Source organism: Rhododendron vialii, chromosome 5a, assembly GCF_030253575.1.
Source record: "Rhododendron vialii isolate Sample 1 chromosome 5a, ASM3025357v1".
NCBI lineage: Eukaryota > Viridiplantae > Streptophyta > Magnoliopsida > Ericales > Ericaceae > Rhododendron > Rhododendron vialii.
Window position 1 is genome coordinate 9,015,190 of NC_080561.1, and position 24,978 is coordinate 9,040,167.

The window sequence follows — 24,978 nt, forward strand, 5'->3', positions numbered from 1 at the left end:
AAATCGGTATGATTTTGGGATATATCTGTTTGGTTCGGTCCAGAAAATTTTTCAAGTCACCGAGACCAAATCGAAATTTGATAGGTTCGGTTTGATCCAAACCCAAGCTGACCAAACCCACCCTTAAGCCGACCAAAAATCGAACCGATCAGTCGTTTTTTCAGGGGGTTTTCAATTCATCGATTTTCTTTCACCCCTACTTTAATCACCGGGAATCACGAAATCTCATGCCCTCTTTTGGCTTTGATTGGGACTGATTCTGATCCCAATTAGCCCCCATGAATACCCCTCCCTTTCGAATTTCTCCCCCACCAAAGTTCTAACGAAAGAATTCAGGCGGTCAAGGAAGGATTTCGAAAAGCAAGAACACTCAATTGCATGCACAGGAATTGCTCGGACTACTGACTTGATTCCATCGCATGCGCAGGAATTGCTCAGACTACTGACTTTATCAAAATTTCACGTCTGGCCTGAGAAAGGAGCTTCTGCCTCCATCCCTACATCTTCTGGATAGACTTGTCCATTTGTAAATATAAAGCTTCATGTTGTAACGAACGCTATGAATGCAAGAACGAGAAATTGAAAACTAAACAAGATTCACAAAAACACAAGATATACGTGATTTCCCAAGATGGGTACGTCCATGGGGGAGGAGAGAGAGGATTCACTAACCAACGTGAAGAAGAGATACAAAGAGCCGGCTGTAATCCGTAACTCTAGAAAGGCCACAATATAATAGCCCAAAAGATAATTCCTAGAAGTCCCCCAAAAGCCCTATCTATAATAGGCTACAAAAATGGGACAACATAATTAACCAATGTGAGACTAAAGAATACAAGGCATTCCCAACAATTCTACACATTGACTTGAATTCCACTGAACCAAATCACCAAATATAGCTCTCCCCTTCTAACCTCTCACTCGCCAAATGTCCCCGAGGGGCGATCAACTACAAATACCAAGCAAGCCTAAGCAATGCTTAAACTTGACAACCGGAACCGATTTAGTCAACATATATGCTGGGTTATCTGTCGTACACACTTTCTTCACCTCAACTTGCTTCTGTGAGATGATATCCCGAACGAAGTGATACCTGACGTCGATATGCTTGGTCCTCTCATGATACATCAGATTTTTAGTCAAATGTATAGCACTCTGTGAATCACAAAATACTGAACTCACACTTTGTGCAAGACCAAGCTCACAAAACAAACCTCTCATGCACAATGCCTCCTTTACAACTTCAGCAATGGCCATATACTTCGCTTCTGTTGTAGACAGCGCGACTGTAGCCTGTAAAGTAGCTTTCCAACTAATGGCACTTCCGGACAAAGTAAAGACATAACCTGTCAAAGACCTCCTCTTATCGTGGTCACCGACAAAATTCAAATCAACATAACCAACAGCATGATCACCAGAATTGGCAACCCTAAACAATAGACCAACACCTACAGTTCCGCACAAATACCGTAGTATCCATTTCACAGCCTCCCAATGTGCCTTTCCTGGATGCCCCATATAACGACTAACGACACTAACTGCATGTGAAATATCAAGACGAGTACATACCATGGAGTACATAAGGCTCCCATCTGCGCACGAATATAGAACCTGAGACATATACTTCTCCTCATCCTCCGACTGTGGTGACAACTCAGCTGAACGTCGAAAGTGTGCTGTCAAAGGGGTACTGACTGTCTTCGAGTTCTGCATGGCAAAGCGCTCAAGCACTTTAAGAACATAAGACTTCTGATTCAAAAATAATTTGCAGCTACTTGATCTCTGCAAATCTCCATACCCAAAATACGTTTTGCTGCACCCAAATTTTTCATCTCAAATTCACCACCTAACTGTTGTTTCAACCTGTTGATTTCTGATACACTCTTGGTAGCAATAAGCATATCATCAACATACAACAGTAGATAAACAAATGAACCATTTTGAAGTTTTCGAAAATACACACAACTCTCATACTCACTTCTTGAATATGACTGGCTTATCATAAAGTATCAAACCACTTATACCACTGCCTTGGGGCTTGTTTAAGGCCATACAAAGACTTACGAAGTAAACAAACGTGATCCTCCTTACCAAAACTAACAAATCGCTCAGGCTGACACATATAAATCTGTTCCTCAAGCTCGCCATGCAAAAACACAATTTTGACATCAAGTTGCTCTAACTCAAGATCATAACAGGAAATAATAGCAAGTAAAGTGCAAATGGAACTATGTTTTACAACTGGTGAAAATACCTCATTGTAGTCAACACCCTCCTTCTGGCTGTATCCTTTCGCCACTAGCCGAGCTTTGAACCGAGCATCTTCTACCCCTGAAATACCTGGTTTGCGCTTGAAGACCCACTTGCATCCAACAATCCTCTTCCCTTTTAGCGGTTCTATTAACTCTCATGTCTGATTCTTCTGATGAGACTCAATCTCCTCATTCATAGCAACAAACCACTGTGCAGACTCAGCGCTCAAAACAGCTTTCGTATAGCTTGAAGGCTCCTCATACTCAACTGTTTCAGCAACTGATAAAGCATAGGCCACCATCTCAGAATAAGCCGAATACTTTTCAGGAGGCCGAATCTCCCTCATTGGCCTATCTTTAGCAATAGTGCATGGTTGCTCAACTAACGCATCAACCTCTGTGTCTAAACTCTTGAACTCCTCTTCAATTGGCTTCTCAATGTGCTTCTTCCCTAAGTCGGAAGATTCACTTAAAAACTCCACCTGCTTTGGAACACTCTGTTCCTGAACTGTATCCTTAACCTGCTTAGACCCCTTAATCAGATAATTTTCATCAAAAGTCACATCCCTATTGATCAAAAACTTCAAATCATCAGGGCACCATAACATGTACCCTTTGACACCTATTGCATAACCCAAGAAAATACACTTCTTGGCACGTGGCTCCAATTTACACTCATTCACATGAGCGTAAGCTGGACACCCAAAAACACGCAACACAGAATAATTAGCTGAATGACCTGACCATACCTCAAACGGAGTCTTACACTCAATAGCAGTCGACGAAGACCTGTTCACCAAATAACATGTTGTGAAAACGGCTTCAGCCCAAAATTCTTTGCCCAATCCGAAATTGGACAACATACAACGTGCCTTCTCTAAAAGTGTCCTGTTCATTCGTTCAGCCACACCATTCTGCTGAGAGGTTTTTCTCACTGTGTGATGCCTCACAATGCCCTCATCACTATAGAACCCATCAAACTCGCCAAGACAAAACTCCATACCATTGTCAATTCTCAAACGTTTTATTTTCTTACCAGTCTGATTCTCAATCAAAGTTTTAAACTGTTAGAATGTATTAAAGGCATCACTCTTATGTTTTAACATATACACCCAAACCTTACGAGAGAAATCATCGATAATACTCATAAAATAGCGAAAACCACCTTTAGAAGTTACCTCTGCGGGACCCCAAAAATCCGAGTGAAAATAATCCACCGTGCCTTTGTTGCAATGAACAACTATACTGAATTTTACCCTGCACTGCTTGCCGTAGACACAATGCTCATAGAAATCCAGCTTCTCAGTTTTCTGGCCACATAGCAAACCCTATTTGCTCAAAACTGTCATCCCCCTCTCACTCATATGCCCAAGGCGCATATGCCACAAATGAGTCAAGTCTGAATTTGAAACCTTGGATGAAGCAATCGTTGTTGCAGCACCTATAACTGTACTGCCCTGGAGTGTATAGAGGTTACCACGCTTTTGACCCTTCATCAGTACCAATGCACGCCTCAGGACTTTCAAAACTCCACCTTCACCGAGGAATTTGCAACCATGAGAATCAAGAGCACCCAAGGATATAAGATTTTTCTTCAAATATGGAACATAACGAACCTCAGATAAAGTCCTAACAATACCGTCATGCATTCTAAGCTGAATCGTTCCTGAACCAACAGTCTTACAGGCCATGTTGTTACCCATCAAAATTGTACCACCATTGACCGCCTCATAAGTAGAAAACCACTCTCTATGCGGACACATGTGGTATGAACATCCATAATCCATAATCCACTCGGTATTAGAGCGAGAATCGCCCTCTGTAACTGATAACACGTTATCTGACTCATCTGAACTTTCAGGAATTATTTTACCCCCTTTTTGGTCTTCTTTTCCCTTCTTCTTGAGTTTTAAACAGTCACTTTTCTAGTGCCCCATTTTTTGCAATAATTGCACTTTCCCTTCTTCTTACCTGATGACCTGGATCTTCCCCTATTACTCGACTCCTCCCTTTCTGTTGTTCTTTCCCTAACAAACAAACCCTCCGCACATGCATCACCCTCACCTAACACTTTTTTCCTCAATTCTTTCAAATAAAGACTGGCCTTAACATCCTCCATGGATATTGTGTCTTTGCCATACAATAGGGTTGTAACAAAGTGCTCATACAAAAGTGGTAAAGAACATAACAAAATTAGGGCTTAGTCCTCATCCTCAATTTTATTATCAATATTTTTCAGATCCATAATAATGCGATTGAACTCGTCTAAATGATCCTTAACAGGTATACCTTCTCGCATACAAAACATATAAAGACGTTGTTTGAGATATAACCTATTGGTGAGCGACTTCGTCATATATATGTCTTCCAACTTCAGCAAAATTCCTGCTGCTGAAGTTTCTTCTTCCACCTCGCAAAGAACGTCATCTACCAGACTCAACTGAATAGAACTCAGAGCTTTGGCATCCGTATCATACCAATCTTCCTCTTTGATTCCAGAACTAGTCTTGCCTAACAAAGCCTTGTGCAATCCTTGTTGGGTTAACTGACCCTTCATCTTTACTCTCCAAAGACTGAAACTGCTGCTACACCCATCAAACTTCGCAATCTCGAATTTAGCCGCCATAGCCATAATCGGAAACGAAACTCTAGTTTTTGTAACCTAGGGCTCTGATACCAATTTATTGTAACGAACGCTATGAATACAAGCTAAGAACGAGAAATTGAAAACTAAACAAGAATCACAAAGACACAAGATATACGTGATTCTCCAAGATGGGTACGTCCACGGGCGAGGAGAGAGAGGATTCACTAACCAACGTGAAGAAGAGATACAAAGAGCCGGATGTAATCTGTAACTCTAGAAAGGCCACAATATGAGAGCCCAAAAGATACTTTGGAAGTTCCCCAAAGCCCTATTTATAATAGGCTACAAAAACGGAAACAACATAATTAACCAATGTGAGACTAAAGAATACAAGGCATTCCCAACGATTCAGATTTTGATCTTCCCCAGAACGAGAGAAGTCCCAGGCATTAAGTCTCATCCTTGACCTTAGAAATCCAAAGTAAGGAACAGATCTCTTTCGCACCGAGCGGGGGGAACGAGCTGAGAAGACTACCCCGCACTTATCGAAATCCCGAAGTTACCCGGAGGTAGAGTTGTACTGGGAAACAATTTCCTGAAAAGTGGTGATATTGGTAATACTTATCGAAATCCCGAAGTTACCCGGAGGTAGAATTGGCTTCAAAAATGGTTTTTCAGTTGGGAATCAATTTTGCAATCCTCTTTTACCTATCTGCACACTTTATAAAAAAAAATTTACCTATGAATCTACTAAATTACCTTCTAATGTGTAACAAAGAGTGATCAATAAAACCGTTAAACATATCAATTCACATGACAACATAATGGCGCGTAAATAAAAGAATGCGTTAAAAAGTTTCCTATTACAATTTCTAGTTTTAAACGCAAGTGAAGTGGTAGCCCAGCGGTTGAAATCATGTACGCTCATGCATTTGACTCTGGTTCAAATCTCATTAATTACAACAAATACTAAAAAAAAGGCAGTCTGCAAAGACAAAACTATCTTGTGCCACCATGGCAACAGAAAGGCCTACCTAATGAAATGGATATACGACATTACGACCATCAACATTCCTGCACCTAATTTCCCTGCAAAAATATTTTCCTTTCCTTTGAAAGTGCTGATTCGTCGTATATAGTAAAAATGAAACAAGAACAAAACCCCCATGAGATTTGCTTCCGCAGGGTTACACGACTTCTTTTTCCCTATTTATCTTCTTTCCCGTAAGATGATTGGTAAATTTTAAATGCAATCAACTGAAATGAAATCAGTGAGCTTTTGTGCTCAACAAATAATCCCCAACCGTCAAGAACACATGTACTCCCAACGCAACTTCAACGGCAGGCTGATTTTCAATGCAATCGACTGTAACCTGTACAAAAAGAGGAAAATAACCAGAAAGCATACGGTCTGGGGGCATAAACAAACCTTTCCATTTCCAAGATGAAATTCTGACTTCAAATTATGATAATCCCTTGACAACAAATACATCTGTAAACCATTCGCAAACTTTGTGTCCTCTGCAACAATATATAACGAGAGAGAGAGAGAGAGAGAGAGAGAGAGAGAGAGAGAGAGAGAGAGAGAGAGAGAGAGAGAGAGAGAGAAACATTACAAGGTTGCTTAAAGCTGGGGCAACTTTCCTAGATATAAGAGGAACTCAAAACTCTACCTCCGCATAATGCTAGAACAGCATTGGAGTTGAATAATAACGCGGGTATCGCCAAAGTGATGGAAAATGCCAAATTAGAAATACCATGGAAGCTTTCTTGAGCAAGAATCACCAGCAATTTTAACCAGAGTATACCATTATGAAGAACTTGCTTCAAGAATATATAGGAGTATATATATCTACAACTGGTGTCAGAAATCTTCGGCAACATAATGAAAGCAAGAAGAAACCTTGGCAAATTTTGCCAAACACTCTCAAATCTCAACCAACCAATAAGCCATTTGGGCAAGGATCTATTTCTGTTGGTTTCTATGTTTTGGATTTGGATGGTTTAAATAATAAGGCATTTATGGCTTTTCATGATGATGATGTTGTTTCTTGCTCTGTGAAATGGCATGTCAGGTTAGGCCATATTGGCCAAGATAGGATGACTAGGTTAGCTTGAGAAGGCTTTTTAGGCCCACTCGTTAAAGTCAACCTACCAATATATGAGTCTTGCATGGCAGGAAAAGCTATAAGAAAATCATTCCGTAAGGCAGTGAGAGCTACAAGTCCACTAGAGCTAGTACATTAGAACATTTCGCGATATTGATATGTCTATTTGATCACTCATAAATCAGAAGCATCGGACTGCTTCATTTCGATTTGTTAAAGAAGTTGAGAATCAAAAAGAAAGAACCCTAAAAGTTCTGAGGATATATCGCGGACGCGAATACTTATCTGAGCAATTTAAAGGGCTCTATGAAAATAAAGGTATCCAATGACAGTTAACGAGATTAGGTACTTCACAACAAAATGGTGTTGCAGATAGAAGAAATCATACACTGTTAGATATGGTTAGGTTGATGATGGCGCATAGTAATCTTCCAATTAGTTTTTGGGGAGATGCTCTATTAAGTGCGGCCTACATCCTTAACCGCGTGCCAAGTAAATTAGCCTCTTCTACACCGTATGAGTTATGGGCAGGTAGGAAGCCAGTCCTTGACCATTTGAGAACCTGTGGGTCATCAGGTGTGCGCATTATTTTATGATATGCGAACAACCTGATGGTAGATTGACTGAGATTGATGAGTCCAGAGACGTAAATTTCATTGAACATGAGTTTCCAAGCAGAGAAGATGTGAGGGGAGATCTTAATCTTTATGAGATGTGTGAATCAAAAGAAGTTACACCTGTTATCAGCAAGGGTACGTGGGAGTTTAAATCCTCATCTTATGGTCGTCGAGAACAGTGGGAGTAGCTTGCCTTCTAGTGGGAGTAGCTTGCCTCCTAGTGGGAGTACTCCACTAGACTATTGATTCTCGAGATCCTCCACCACGTAAGAGCCATTGTGAAAGTATTCCTCGCCTTCATTTTAAGATTAAAGGGGAATCGTTCATGTGTGCTGCTCAAGAGGAAGATGAGCCTAGTTTGTATAATGAGGCTTTGTCTTCACCTGCTTGTAAGAAATGACTAGCTACTATGGAGGATGCATTTAGTTCTATGGGCAAATATCAGGTGTGGGAGTTGGTTGATCTTCTGTTTGGGTGCAAGACTATTGGCAATAAATAGGTCTTAAAGGCTGTTTGGTTGCGGAGATTCTTCCAACGCCTTGACACAAGGCCTAGATCTAGTTGGCTTGTGACTCTATATTGTGATAGTATGGCAACTCTTACTTATGCTAAGGATCTCAAATATCATGGAAAATCTAAACACATTGATATTTGTTTTCACTACATTCGAAATATGGTTGCGCAAGGAGAGCTGGTCCTAAAGCATATATCCACGACAAGTATGGTTGATGATCCCTTGACTAAGCCTATACCGAGGGATGTCTTTGAAAGCCATGTTAGTAGTCTAGGACTTCGTAGGATTTGAGTTGTTTATGCTTTATTGAGACACTTTCAGATATTTATTGTTGCACTGGTTTTTATATTTTAGTTGGTTGTGATAATAAAAATCATGTTGTATTTAAATTATTATGCACTTACGTTGGATTTCAAGTAATCGGTTCTAGGTTTGGGGTGCGAATAGTAGCATAGTTGTTTAGTCACCTTCCTCTTACGTATTACTATCTATGGGCTTTGAAGCTGGTGTCTTTACTTATGTCATTAGCAAGGTGTAAAGTAGTCTACTGCTCGCTTCGTAAAGCTCTGCTCGTTGCTTTTCATCCTTGAGTATCTGGAGAAAGCTGCAATCAATAGGATTTTGCTAATCCTCCCTTCCCGAAAGGAAGAGCGTGAAATTCTTTTTCCTTTCCGCAGGGACCAGGAGATTGGATCTAGCCGTAAGAAGAATGCTTTAACCATCTCACATGGTAACCTACCTCAGCGCTGATGGGCAAACGAGATGAGACATAATTATACTCTTTATATGATGCTGAGTTTAGAGTATTGTCACCTTGGTTGGACCAAGATGAGGTCACTTGACCAAACACAGAGACTATGTAGCTTTTTGCTTGAGCCAGATGGAGACCTAGATAGGGCGCAGTGCATGCGACAAATTTGAAAGTTTCGAGTAAGGTGCTTCTAGTTGCGACTGTACTTATGTCTGTACAATATTTTTTAGGAGTGACACAATCTTTATGGATTACTCCATCGTAGCATGTATCATACCACATGTGTTGTAGTCTACCATACTTTTAAAGGAGTGATAACGTGGATCCCTTTCCTATCACTATATGAGCTCTAAGAGTCATTTATTTGACCACTCATTGCCCACTACAAGAAAAAACACCATTCCCAACTAAAGGTTTAGTCGGCAATTGTAGGCATTTTAGTTGGCAAAAGCCTTCCCCGACTAAAAATTTTGGTCGGCACATTAGTCGGTGGAAGAGGGTCAGCAAAGGTTGTTACCGACTAAAAAAAGTTTAGTCGGCGAATGTGTTACTATTGGCCGACTAATTGTTTAGTCGGGGATGCATAACCTATTTGCCAACTAATGGTTTAGTCGGGGAATGTTTAACCTATTGGCCGACTAATTATTTAGTCGGGGAATGTGTTACCTAGTTGCCGACTAATTATTTAGTTGGGGAATGTGTTACCTATTGGCCGACTAATTGTTTAGTCGGGGGATGTGTTTTAATTATCACCGATTAATAGTTTAGTCGGTAAATGTCATTTCGAATCAACTAATTTGTGGCCTATTGGTGACTAAACTTTAGTCGGGAAATGTTCCATACCAATTTGTCATTCCAAAATTTTCTACAAATTTATTCCACATTATTATTCCCTGTAAATTTCAACCAACAATCATTAAATCCACAAAATTGCCAACCTAATGCAATTAATACAAAATAAAAATTCCAAGAAATAAATACGAACTTTTATCAATAGAGAGATGTCCACCAAATAGTTAAAAAACAACGTGTATCCAAATTCCTAGAGTGCAAAATAACATTACGTCCACCACGGGGTGGAAATAAAAAAAATCCAAGCTCAGTAACAAAATGTATCCAAACCCTGTGAACACTCAACTTCAACATGCAAACGGACAACCAAAAAAAATCCAAGCACGTCCACAACCAAAATCCAACTTCGATCTTCATAGTCAATAACTAACATCCTGCACGATACTCCATTAAAACGTCGTCTCTGTAAAATCCAAAAAAAAAGAACAATCTATCATTAGTATTTATGAACTAGTGTATCCCATTGCACAAAGCATGAACATGGTAAATATTGACTAATTAGAAGCCAGAACGAAAAATTATCTTGACATAATTATGTATACAGAAATAACTATAAGATTAGAGCTAGCCACACAACCTACACATGGATAATGCAGCAGTAAAAAAGAAGGGTTAAATATCCACTTCCCCTTCCAACTATTCCAATTTTAGTTACTGAAGACCTTTATTAAAATAAAAAGGAAATTGAGTCATTGATGAACCTTGTACAAAAGGTAAGTGGAGAGGTGCATCAATTGTCCACGCAGGCACTGACTAGACCAAAAACTCAATGATTTCCAGAAAACAGATTTCCTACGTTGGATTAAGGCAAACAAAAACTCCTGCATTAAGGCAAACAAAAAACAAAATATGACAGCCTTCTAAACAGAGCATTCAATTTCCTATGTTCACTTTCTTTGTATTTGAAAATTTTCATAATTCATTCTCTCCACATGGAACAGAATGTGCAACATGGCCCAACCCAATGTGGGAACATGGCCCAACCCAATGAGAAAACATATTGCTGACCCTCTTTTTTCCTTATACTAGCAATGGCAATGCCCGTTCGTATTAAGAGCATCAACTGTATGAGTTTTGGATCAGTCAGTCAGTATATTTTCTCAAATTTTATTTCTCTTATTTTTTTTTGCGTTTTAACCTTTTCAGACGCTCTAAGTCTAAATTAAACGTAAAATTTGTGATCAAATGTGATGCCGATGACTCTTTTTAACTACAAGAAGTTCGTGAACTAAAAATGTCTAAACTAGATCAAAAAAATTTATTGTGAATTCATATATATATATATAATGACCGATAGCCAAGGTAGACCATCTAAGGCCATCCACAGTGGTATAATCAAATGCCAATTGTTTTTAAAGTTAACAATGTTGATGCAAAAGATTACTCACAATGGTATAATCAAACTTAGCAACATCCTTAGAAATAATCAAATTTTGGGTTTTGGATAACCAAAACTAACAACCTTTTTCAATAATTAAAATTTGTGAATCCTACACCACATAAGTTAACTAGTTCCAAAATTTGTATACATACGTGTTTCAACTAGTATTTTCTTCTTCCCTTCTTCACCCACTCTTTTTTTTTTTTGGTTAAAAAAATAAAATTGAAGAATAAAAATTTTATGTAGCCAAGCTTTTTCGCTACTCTATATCTTTTTCACTTCGCCAACAAATTATTTCTCTTTCTTTTCCTCCAAAAGTGAAACTCATATCTCTCGATCATCTAAAATTCAATCCATCGTCACCGGATTAAGGTGTTTCACTCTTTTTTCCTGTTTCTACTACCCACCCCCCAAAAAAAAAGAAGGAAAAAATCATAATAGGAGAGAAGAAAGTCACCGATTTTTTTTTCAAAATTAAGAGAGGGAATCGATATATTTTAACTCATAAAAAACGTAAATGGAGGGAAGTGAATGACGGAAAACAGGGGAGAGAGAGAGAATGAAATTGTAGTAGACTTCCATATTTTGATTATGGACTAGAAGGGACCATAGTGAAGCTTAATATTGTTAAGCTTAGCAACCTCTTAAGTGAATAATCAAAAGCTGATGTGTCAACTTTTGGTTATCCTTTTTTGATTATACCGCTGTGGATGGCCTAAGCACACACCCAACAACCAATAATAATGTTTTTTCTAAAGTAAAAACCAACGGATGAGATGGTTAAAAAAAAAAAATTCATACTTAAAGGCCAAAGTAAAAAAGAATTCGAGCAAACTGAAAAAAGAGAAATGTACTTTTTGAGCAAACAACACAATTGGAACTTAAACATTCCTTCTTTTGTGGCAGTAGGATTTTACAAATAGCCATAAAGACAGTTTGATAGCAAATTAGATCTAACTAATTCCAACTAAAATGCCAGGTAAAAACATTAGACAGAAGAATTGAGAACAAAAAGAGTTCACTTTCTATTGTTGAAGCTCGGCTATGATATGATAAGCGTGTGATCCCTGCCTGTAAGCAAATATATGGTACTTAAGAAACTAGTCTATTGCCACTGACAAGGGCGGAGCTACATGTGGTAGACTCCACTGACTTGAAGAACTTGTCGCACATAGGTATAAGAAGACTCGTGAATATTAAAAGGTTTTCCTAAGAACTTCCATTATAATCTTAGCTTCTGCCCTTTTCTAATTCACCACCAAACACGCCTATCTAATTTGTTGTACACTAAAATATGGCTTAGTCGATCCACCCAACTGCCCAAAAATTCTTGCCCCGCCCTAGCTCTTCGAATCCTACCATCTAGAAAAGGGGAACTGGAAATATTCCCATTTTGCAAGGCCCAAAGACAGTTATTTGAAAAACCAGTGTCAATACATGGGTCATGTTTTCATTTGGTTTACAAGCAGGTGGTGATACTCCTTAAATCTATCTTGGATAACAGACTTTGGCAGACCTAATAGGGCAGTTGGTCATTCATCTGTAATGCAGCTCTTGATTTGTAATCCTAATGAGGTATCACCGTCTAAATGCCATAAAAGTTGCACTCTAACGACACCATACTTGGCGTTAAGTTTTGGGAACTTAACCACAGTTCACAAAGAGTTTTTTCTTTTGGGAGTACGAAACTGCCACATTAGTAATGAAGTACCGAAAGCAACCTCAAAAAAATTAAAAAAATGCTAAAACAAGATTTCCTACTTAGCTTCAAAGTCAATTCTAATCCTTAGCCAGTAATGAAATAAATATTTCGTAATTAAATGATAAGGACCAAAATTGAACAGAGAAAAACGTGGTAAAAAAAGCAGCCTAATATGACAGATAAACTGATCCTTAGCCAGATGACGACAAGGTAAGCTCATGGAGTCATGGGCATTAAATCAGCAGTAATTTACAGCACATTGGTGTCGCATTCATCGGTGTAACCGCGCAAACCATACACTAGAATCTCATTGAGCTCTGCTATGAGCAGGGACAAACGCGTTTGGCCCCATTTGGATCCCAAAAAAATCTAAAATCGCCCCTACTTATCCAAAAGTAATACTTACCGATATCCACTGGAGCTGATTTTTTACAGGGCCCCATAAAATAATATTCAAAAATGTATGGATATTTTTTTAGATATTTTCGGGATCCAAATGGGACCAAACGCGTTTGTCCCTGTGGATTGTCCCTGCAGATTGTTCCTACTCATAGTTTTTTTGAATCTCATCAACCTTTTTCTCATCCCTATCCCCACTTATCCATTTGCTTAAACAATTGTTTGGATCCTGGAATTTTTATGGAATTTACCAAGAAAACAAAAAATACTAGGAAAACCAAACATAAATTCATCATTTTCACCTATCATCTTCTTATACGTTCCTTCACTTGTTCCTTCTTTACCATAAATCAATCCGTGAATGTGTGATTTGTGCACGGCGTCCCAAATTTATTTTATTCACAGAGAAATACCAAACCCTAAGAACTTCTACCTAAAGAATCTTGGCTTTCACCTCTAGCTCTTTTTTCTAACAAGTAATTTTACCTCCAATCACATTTAAAATTTTGTCTATAAACCCCCATAAGCTGCTACTTTTGTGTTTATATATATAACCACTGTTTCCATCACCATAAGTATTACAGATTTCAAGGGGGGGGAATACTGGAACCAAGCAAGATACAAAATTGCTGACAAACACTCAAATATATGGATGGACAAGTCTCTGAAAAGTTCAAACAAATTAAATAAAACATCGACCGCAATACATACCCAATGTCCTAGATTCCAAAAGTTAAACCAGAGAACAGAGTCTGATCGATAGAAATCTTCTTCTTCTTTTTTAAAAAGGTACATCCCAACTGAAAAAGTAAATAATAACCAATGAGAAAACTAAGCTTTAGTTTGGAACATGGGGAAAGGAAGAGAAAAATAGGGAAAGTTTAAAAAATATCCCTTCACTTGCTTGGTTTTTGAGGCAAGAGAAGAGAAAATGGCAAAATAGGTTCTAAGCATAGTAGAATTTTCCCCTTTCTTTTCTCACATTTTCCTCCTTAATTATTTTCCCTTCCGAAAAATCTATGAGTACCGACCATTGGGGGAGAGAAAACGTACCGACGGCCGCCGGCGGGCCGTCTCCGGCCACCGGACGGCCGATCCGAGCCGTTCAAAAATTCTAAAAAATAAAACCGAGGGGGTCAACGCGGGAATCAAGGGCATCCGAGGTGTTTAGGGTGCTTGATCAAAGCACCCTTTTTTCGTGTATATATGTACACACACATATATACACAAAAAAGGGTTCTTTGATCAAGCACCCTAAACACCTCGGATGCCCTTGATTCCCGCGTTGACCCCCTCGGTTTTATTTTTTAGAATTTTTGAACGGCTCGGATCGGCCGTCCGGTGGCCGGAGATGGCCCGCCGGCGGCCGTCGGTACGTTTTCCCTCCCCGTGGTCGGTACATATAGCAACACTCTTTCCCTTCCCTTCCCTCACTTTCCATAAGTTCCAAAGAGAGCATATATAATAACTCACCAGAAAAGATCAAATGCTTCCACGTCAAACATACTGTCGTAAAATAAAATAAAAAAACAGGTTAACAGTTCTACTGTAAACAGTTTGAAATAGTTTTCAAAAACACTTATAGGAAACTTGTTTGGTTGCCAATTGTCAAGTTCTGTTATGAAGGATCTTTCAGATAAGAACTCATTAAATATATGGATAAAAACTCATTAAATATATGGACCAGCAGCTGACGAATTCAAAACAATTACCACTAAATAAAACATCGACTGAAATACAAACCCATGGAAAGGTCTTAATCTCAACAGCTAAACCACTTAAACCAGAGTGTACAGTACTGCAGTGTCTAGAAGAAAAATAACCAAAATGTACATCAAAATTGAAAAAGAACTCAAACCAGTAACAACCTATCAGAAAACCAACTCGCCAGAAAACATCAAATGCTTTCACCTAAAAGATATGAAATAACCAACACTGAGTCACAAAATACAACCTAAGCAAATGTCTACTCAAAACCCAGCCGCCAAATTGGAAAACCCAGTAAACCCAAATTGATTTTTTTGTTTGGAGCACTAAAAACCCAAATCGATTTGTTCATTTGGAGCACTGAAAACTGAGATTGTAGCGGGGGGAGAGAGGGAGAGAGAGAGTGAGTACCTTCCAAGAGCGAGCGAGAGAGAGATACAGTGGCTCGACCGGCTGGAGATGCAAAGTCGGAGGCGAGGGGTTTTCGTCGAGGGGTTTGATTGAGAGGAGCAGGAGGATCTGAGACCACAGTCGGAGGAGAGAGGGATTTTCGTTGTGGGTGTGGCAGCAGCGACGGTGCTGAATGGTGGAGACCGCGGCTGGAGAGAGGGGTTGAGCGACCACGGCTGGAGAAGGGTCAGAGGGTCAATTAGGAGGGGATGGACTGATTGACGATGCTTGAGGGAGATTGGGGAAGTAGGCCTGTTAATGGGCCGGATCCGATCCGGATCCGATAAAACCCAAATTCGATCCGGATTCGATAAGACTCGAATTCGATAGTTGTAATCTGGATCCGAAAACTTTTTTTACTTCAAAAATTTTAGCAAAAAAAAATATTTTCCGAAAAAATTTTAAAAAAATTAAAATAAAAAGTAAAAATAAAAATACAACTTCTTAAACATTTTTTTTTCAAAATTAAAAATTTACTGTTTTTTTTTAAAAAAATTTAAAAATTTAAAAAAATAAAGTTCAGATTCGGATTGATAACAATAGGGGTGTTCAAGAAAACCGCCCGAACCGTAGAACCGATCCGATCCGGACCGAACCGTCTTATTTGGTCAGGTTCTGCGGATCTACGGTTAGGTTATGGTTCCAAAAAAAATAAGAACCATTAATTTTGGTTTGGTTATTGGTTCTCAATTAATGAACCGTGGTTAGAACCGAACCGGACCGTTTAAAACTAAAATAATATAGATATACATATGTGTGTGTAATTAAATAAGTATTTGAATTTGGTAGGTTAATCTTTTCCTTGCTAAACTTAATTTATTTAGAGATGAAATTTCATTTATTAGGAAAACTTTTATTTTCTTCATTCATTTCTTATTCCAACAGATTATCTTGTTATTTCTTTAATTTTATGAGTTTATATTTTGTGAATAAGTGTTTGGATGCTTATTGGATAGAACCGGAACCGGACCAAAATCGGACCGGTCTTGCGATTTGGTTCTGGTTAGGTTCCATGCATATACTGGTTAGGTTCTGGTTCTCAATTTTCTAGAACCGTTTGAAATGGTTCGGTTACTGATTTTCTAGAGAACCGACCAATCCGGACCGTGTACACCCCTAGATAACGGATTTAATCCGATCCGAATCCGAATCCGTATTTGAATTACCGGATTTCGGATTATCGGATTTTCGGATCGGATCCAGATCGGATCTGGTCCATTAACAGGCTTATGGGGAAGTGTGTAACTGGATGGGTTTGGATAAGGTGTAACGGCACCATTTTGTATTATAAAAGACTTGCCGACTAAATAGTTAGTCGAAAATTACCTAAATCCCACCATTTTTTTCTGCAAAAATTTCAGAGTGGCGCAAAAAATTGTATCATTCCCGACCAAAAATTAATTAGTTGGTGATTTTTTTGTCTTGGCCAACTAAATATTTAGTAGGGAATAATTCTTTGAGTCGGAATGACTTTTACTGCGTCCAAAAATATTAAAGTCTTATAACACACCACCCGAGTCCCACTTGAGATTTTTTTGCGCGATCAGAACCATTTATCTTCTCTTATATTATCAATTAGATCATTTTTACTAATAGTACAGTTGAGATTTTTCCGTTAGACAATTGATTGAACAAAAAATACTATTTTTCTAATGAATTCACGTCTCGATAAAGGGATATTCTAAAGCCGCAAATTTACCGAAATGAATAATTCAACAAGTTCAAGAAAATCAACGATCTTGATCTCAAGATTGTCTCGCAATCTTGTGCGTTAGACAATTGATCAAACAAAAAATACTATTTTTCTAATGAATTCACATCTCGATAAAGGGATATTCTAAACCTGATCGAGCCGCAAATTTACTGAAATGAATAATTCAACAAGTGCAAGAAAATCAACGATCTCGATCGTCAAGATTGTCTTGCGATCTTGTGGCTACTATTGTAACGACCCTGATTTTTGGTAAATAAAAATTTTGTTAAATATTTAAATTTTATTTTAATTACTTGGATTTCTTTAAAAATTTCATTTTTGTTTCTAATAATCCGTCATTATTAGATTTGAGATTTACAAAATTATATCTTTTCGTCCCGGACAATTTAGTCCTTTTCTAAAGACAAGTATGCTTATGAAAGCACTTGTATATTTTCCTAACGAGTTAAATAAAATCTTTAAATTTTATTTTCTTGACTAGAAATCCTACATGGCAAGTAGAATTAGTTTTCAACCGGTTAGTTGGAGAAACCAAACTACCTAGTTCCTTTCTCTTTCATCCTTTGGTTAATAACCGCTAGGAAAACTTGTAACCGTTGGGTAATAGAGTTTTAATGGCCAATAAAGCTTTGATGTGACAAGTCAAGAAAAGAATCTTGGGTCATGTCATGTCAACCTTGCTTTTTCTTTGCCCTTTGGTCCATAAATGTTAGGAGAGATAATGTCCATTGGATAATAGTAAGTAGTCTACTAATATATATATATGTGTGTGTGTGTGTGTGTGTGTGTGTGTGTGTGTGTGTGTGTGTGACAAGACTAGTCACATGGGAATCTTGTACCTTGCTTCCAATAAGTCAACTTTGTCATTTCAACCTTTCATGTCAATCTTACTTTTTCTTTACCCATTGGGTAACAAATGTTAGGAAAATTATTATCCCTTGGTTATTAGAGATTAGACTTGCCAAGTGTATATACATATATATACAATTTGATAAGACAAGTCATGCCTAGGGTTATAGCCTTAAGTCTATTTATACTATAGTTACTTTCCTATATATATATATATATATATATATATATATATATATATGCATGGGAGAGAGAGAGAGAGAGAGAGAGAGAGAGAGGGAGAGAGAGGCCGAGAGAGGAGAGAAGAGAGAGAGAGAGAGGTGCATGTGTGTGCTTTGAGGTTTGTACACTTGCACAAGCTACCTCTTTAGCCCTATTTTAGCCTTAAATCCAATTGACTAGACAACTCATTCTAGTCAATTTCTAGCATAGAATCCTAGCCTTAATCATCCTAGATTTGATTCCAAAGTAGCATTTAATCATCCTAGAAATTGACTACTACCAAGACCTATGAATGACTAAACATGGAAGGCTATGCCTTAGCCTAATCAAACCCTACCCTAGACTTGTAAGACTTGCCAACCTAGACTATGATCACCTAGATTTACCTAAAAAGCCTAAGATCCTACTTGATTTTATAGCCTTATGCATAAAGATTGGATTTGACAAGTCATGGAAGGGAAGGCTTTCAATCATGATTTGCCCTTTTAACCATTTAACAATATTTACTAGGAAAAATTTTATTCATTGGGTAATAGAAGTTAGTTTGGCTATAAATAGCACCCCATCTTTCCCATTCAACTCACACCTTCACCCATTCAACTTTTCTCTCTAGAATCCTTGTGTTCTTACTTTATTTTTTCTAGTTCTTCCTTGTTCTTGAGTTCTTCCTAAGTTTTTCAAGAAACTCATCCTAGGCCGCCACTAAACCGCCACTCAAACACCCTTCGATCCATAAAGTTTAAGTAGTTTAGTCATGATCTAGTTTCGAGAGAAACCTTTCTCTTTCGAAGCTACCAGAGGCCAACCGTAGAAAGTTACTCCGCCCGACGTACACATTCTCTCCGTAGTCGCCACTACCGTCAAGAAGAAAGGTAGAGCCCCATATACGCTATCTCTAAGTATATATAGAGTCCCATATACGCTATCTCTAAGCATACGTAGAGTCTCTTTGTCCACCAACTCCAAGTATAACATATAACCGTATGTTAAAAATATAAGTAGATTCTCCGTATATAAGGTTATCTATTGCTTTAAATATTGAAATGCATGATAGTTAATAACTTATTTTCGCTAATGGAAGTATGAACATGTTGGAATAATCGACTTTTACCCTAATAAACACATGTGTTGTTTTGAATTTCCCACAAAGGAGGAAAGAACGGTTTTGCAAAAGATAAGACTTTATCGTTGATAGAAGTTTCATATTTTGATCTTTAGATGATTATGAGCATCATGTAGGGGTGATACCGGTCCGGTTTCGACCGGTTTGAGTGTATTTTTTGGTCGAAACCGGATATCCGGTTTGAGATTTTTAGAAACCGGAACCGGTTGAGATAAAACCGGTCCGGTTTCGACCGGCTCAACCGGTTTCGGTCCGATTTATCCGGTTTATCCGGTTTTCATTCATGGGCCATATTTTTTGCTCAACACATCAAAAAATTCACAATTCAACTCATAAAATATCAACCAAAAATCTATAATTCAACCCTTTTTTTTGGGCCCAACAAAAAATGATCAATTTTGAGCCCAATACATAAAAAAAAAATCCATAAAAACATAATTAAGCCCATAAAAATAGTTTTTATCTAATAAATATATTTATTAGACCAATATACACCACAAAATATCAACCAAAAACCCATAATTCAACTCCTCCCCTATGTTTTTATATATATATGTATATATTATACATATATATAACCGGTTCCGGTTTCAACCGGTTTTTAAAACACATAAACCGGATCGAAATTATTTTTCCGGTTTATAAAATTTTAACCGGATCGAAATTATTCAACCGGTTTAAAAAATCCGGTCCGGTCCGGTTTTTCCGGTTTCGAGTAACAGCCCTATGAGCATGTGTTATGAATTATTTGCATTACTTGTCTTGTTGTAAAGTATAAGTGATTTTGACTCCAAAGGTTTCCGTATGTGTGGCGTTATGCTTTAGGTGGTGATTTGAGCATGATTCATAATATAAAGTTGGATGATCTTGCTAGTTTAGTTTCAAGATTACAATGAATGATTTATGATTACGTATGTGAAAAGTCCTACCGCGGAGTCGTTGCATGAAAACGAGACACAGAAATCGAGAAAGTAGAAATATGGCACCTAGGGTGTGTTAATGGTAAGGTATGTTTTGAAACCGCAATGTGGCCAGACGTGCTAGCCCATTGTGTGTAAGAAAACCCGCAATGTAGCCGGACTTGGTAGCCATTGTGTGGATTTGTGAAAACCGCAACGTGGCCGGACTTGGTAGCCCGTTGTGTGAATGAAAACTCTCAATGTGGCCGGACTTGGTAGCCCATTGCATGGATTGTGAAAACCATAATGTGGCCGGACTTGGTAGCCCATTGTGAAGATTGCCAATGGGGCCGGACGTAGTAGTCTCATTGGTAATATGGCTTGGTTATTCGCGGAGAGGAGCCAATGCAAAGTTTTGCGGCCAATGGGAACCCAGCGCGGCGGAACCATTGTGAGGATACTCGGGAGACCGGCGCGGCGGAACTGAGGTTGGGTGTGTTAAAAACGATTTTGGAAATGTTGATATGATTATGAAATGTGGAAAATGGTGACACAGTCTACGACAAGTCGCGTAGGAGAAACTCAAAAAATCATGGACACCAACGTTAGTTTGAATAGTGAATGTGGATGTGTCATTGTTAACTGTTTTGTTAGTTATGCATGTACTATGTGAAAATTGTTAATATTATGATCTAATGTTTGTAAGTTAAGAGTTAGTGGGTATGGTATACTCTATTGAGCTTTCGTAGCTCACGGTGTTACCTTTGGTGACCCTGACATATTATGTTGGTGACGACGCCGGTGTAATGTGTCAAACCTTATAGATGAACAGGGTGAACTCTACACCTTGGAAGCTTTTGGAGCTGAAGAGCTGGCTAAGATGGAGGAGCAAGCGGAGCTGTAGTTAAAAACCCTAGTTTCCCTCCCTTTTGTAATGAAAATGCTCTTATGGAGGTTGTGATGTAATAATGAGCCAGACTCTATTTTGAAGTTTCAATAAAATTGTCTATTTAACGTACCCAAAATTTGGGACGTTACAACTATAATAACAAGTACAACATAAGAATTAGTTAATTATCAAATACATCAAGCATATATATAGTTAAGGTTACTGTTGAGTCACTTTTTATAATGATCGATGTGAACCGTTAAGATTTCACGACTTACTTCTTATAGCATTGTCACTAAAATCGGAGATTATTTGGTATTGGCGACCACATTATCGGAAGACATTTAATGCGTTCGGAGAAATTTAAGTGTTATAGTGAACTAACCGAGCGGGGCCTGAGGTATTTTTTCACGATCGAAATCATCTATCTTTGACGTAATACGAATTTGAACATTCATACCAAGAATGAAGTTAACCGCATATGGTTAGACACTTAATGGGACAACAAAATACTTTACATTTAAGAATTTTTGTGCCAATAAATGGCCTTCCTTGGCCCGATTGAGCCAAAATTTTACGAGAATCTTATGATTAAGAAGAAAAAAAATTTGAGCAGTAGTGATCGGAAAGGTTGCATTGTGATCAATGTAGTTGGAACAAATATTTTTGTTGTTTGAAATTTTTAAGAAGGGGAAAAAGTTGATATTCCATGATTAAGTCTATTAGTTGGGAAATGTATTTGATTTTTTAATTCAGATTAAATGATATTACCCGACTAATATATATTTTGTCGGAAATGTAATTTCGTTTTCTATTTTATTAAATTCAAAAAAAAGATATTTTCCGACTAAATTTACTTTTAGTCAGCATAAAAACATATTACCAAGTAAATTTAGATTAGTCGGAATTAAATTTCTAATTTATTAAATTCGAAAAAATAATACTTTCCGACCAAACAAATTAGTCGGGAAAATATATTATATTTATTGATTTTTTAAATTCGTAAAAAAATGAATTTTTACCGACTAAACTTATTATTAGTCGGCTAACATCAATAAATACTGACCAAATTAATTAGTCGGTAAAATGTATTATATTTATTGATTTTTTAAATCCGTACAAAATTATTTTTCACGACTAAAATTATTATTAGTCGGCTAAAATTAATAAATACCGACTAAAACACTTAGTCGGGAACATGTATTTTATTTATTTTTTTTTAAATTGGTTAAAAATTAACTTTCACCGACTAAACTTATTATTAGTCAGCTAAAATTAATAAATACCGACCAAAACACTTAGTCGGGAAAATACATTTTATTTATTAATTTTTTTAATTGGTTAAAAATTAATTTTCACCGACTAAACTTACTTTTAGTCGGAAAATACCTTGTATTAGCGACTAAAATAGATTTAGTCGGGAATAAATAGAACTTCTACCGACTAATTTAATTTAGTCGGTAATATATCAATATTTGGCGACTAAATTTTGTTTAGTCGGCAATCTTAGTCGGAAATTGTGTAATTTGTTGTAGTGGCCCTTACTTGACTTGAGACTATGTCACAAAGTAGAGACTTTGTATTACTACTCTATCTTGACTACCTAAGGCCACGAAATGTCAGGGTCCCATAAAGCATGATTGGGAAAGTAGCAAGGCTAACATGGATAGACATGAGGGCTCGAGGAAGACTTTCTTGTATCACATTCGTTTATGCGGTTAGTTGTGCTTTGTGCCGGCACAAGTTATTATATTGTTATATACTGTGCATATACTAAAATTAAAAGTAATTTTGAAATTTGAAGCACACCAACGCAAGGGGGTTGAGCATAGCTCTGAGCTGGGACTCAAGAGGGATTGGAGAAGCTCGATCCAATGTGGCTAGATTTGTCTAGGGAAATGACGAGATCTTTTAGAGTGATGCCATGTTAGTATGATGAAAGCTTAATATGGTACTCCTATTAAGCTTGTTTCTTTCTTCGTCGGTCGCACGCCTCATTTCCTATATGAAGAGAGAATTGATAAGATTGACATGGATGAGATATTTTCATATTGCCCAATGTGTACGAGTGGGAGATGTTAGAAAAATGGGTCCATCAGTTCAAATTGGACCCAACCCACATGAGTCGTCCACATGGGTTATGTGATTGAGTTGGTTAGAAAGATGAAACAAGACTCCTAATCTCTATCTGTTAGGAGAGTTCCAAGATAATAGATCACCTATATCTATTAGGAAACTTTGAACTCTTGGACTTGAATCTATAAATATAGTCCTGCAGATATTTGGAGATACACACAATAACAAAGAGTTAGAGTTCCATGATCTCTCCTTCTCCTCTAGAAAATATTCTCGTGTGAAATATCTTCTCTCTCTAGGGTTTCCATCTAAGAACCCTAGGATTTGCGGTGTGGATATTAAGAGCAGACTCTAGTAGTCTCCTCTACCCGGCGTGAAGAGAAGACGGTGTTCGTGTACGTAATCAGTGCTTGTAGAGCAGGCCTCAATTCGTCGATCGTGAAAATCTTGAAGCATCTTAATTCTGCTGCATGCGCTTCAATCGTGTAAGCCTTATGTGATTTACGAACTTAGCATGGGAGCAGGTTTGGAGTTTAGGGCTATGGATAGCCTCCGAATCCCCTTAATTAACATATACTAACAGCTCGCTAACCCCGCTGAAATATACCGTATGAAAAAAAAAAAACCTCCTCTGAATTTGTGCAGGAACGGCTTAACTATCTGGTCTGTGTTCTCTCTTTCAACAAGTTAAGTTTTCTATTGTCTATGGTCTGATCAATTTAGAGTAGAACTCTTTTTCTATCTGCTAGTACACTTTAGATTCCGGGGAAACATTTATAACCCTTTTTAATTGTTAACCCACTTCTACATTCTCTCGGACTCTAACTCGTACTGATGCATACAATGTTGAAAAAAAAAAAAGCGGAGTCCATTGTCCATATTCCCGTTGAGAAGTTATCTAGTGCTTTTGGGCATGTCCAATACTTCAAATTCTCACGTGACGATATGGACGAATTGTTTATGTGATGCGAGATAAAATCCGTTGTAGTCCCCAATTGACGACCCAAATTGTTCATTTGTGGAAAACTCACTTTGCTTGGTTCTTCTCTCCGTAATACTCTCTCCTAAACTTTTGATTGTTTCGTCTTCCATGTTTTTTCGTATTTAGTGATTTTTTTTCAAATTTTTTACTTTTTTGGCTATACATAGTATATCTCTATTCAAAAAGTAAAAGAGTTTGTTAAAATGTTAAAAAAATTACTAAAAACAGAAAAATATGTGAATCTATAGGACTTTTTTATCTCAAAATTGCAAACCAAACACAGTTTCAATGTCTTAAATCATCCATGTAGAAACAATTTGACGGAGGAGACCCAAATCCCATGACTTATGCACTGCATGAATAACATCGGAGACCTTGTCCACCAAGCATCCCAAAGGGTGAGCGTCTCGATCTAACTTCGTATTTAGTGCGATTGCGTGTGACCCAAAGGGTGAGGCCACAAAAAAGTTCGTGATTTTGCCTCAATGAGCAAGGACTTAGAATTTCTCAACCGTGTGAGAAAAAAAAGAACAAACGTAGAAGTAACTTTATTATGTCGTAATAATAAAGTTGGGGGTACAAGAGAGATGGAATAACTTTATTATGTCATAATAATAAAGTTTGGAGTACAATAGAGATAGAAACCCGAATTACTTTAAGAAGTGATTGAGTGAAGGTGAGAAAAGTGAGATAATTGTTTCACTAGGAAGACTTTGATTTTTTAAGCACTAGGCTTAATTGGTGTGTGAACCCATTTTCCAACTTGTTTTCTGCTATTTATAGGCGAAATCCCAGTCTGCAAAATCATGGAAATCAACTGCCTCCTCCTCCGAAAATGGCCAAGTGTCCCACGTTGCCATGCATGGCAATTTGTAGCAGTTTAAAAGATCATGGGCTGCCATGT

General features: G+C 37.7%; 1 protein-coding gene across 1 annotated transcript in view; it reads right to left on the reverse strand.

The window, feature by feature from the left end:
* Positions 1–6,069: 6,069 nt before the first annotated feature.
* Positions 6,070–24,978, reverse strand: part of LOC131325665 (isoleucine--tRNA ligase, cytoplasmic) — a 54,938-nt gene continuing 36,029 nt past the window's right edge. The window contains exon 28 of the mRNA XM_058358028.1: positions 6,070–6,212. Coding sequence (XP_058214011.1) covers positions 6,108–6,212 — 105 coding nt within the window. The 3' untranslated portion in view covers positions 6,070–6,107. The remainder of the gene's footprint in view (positions 6,213–24,978) is intronic.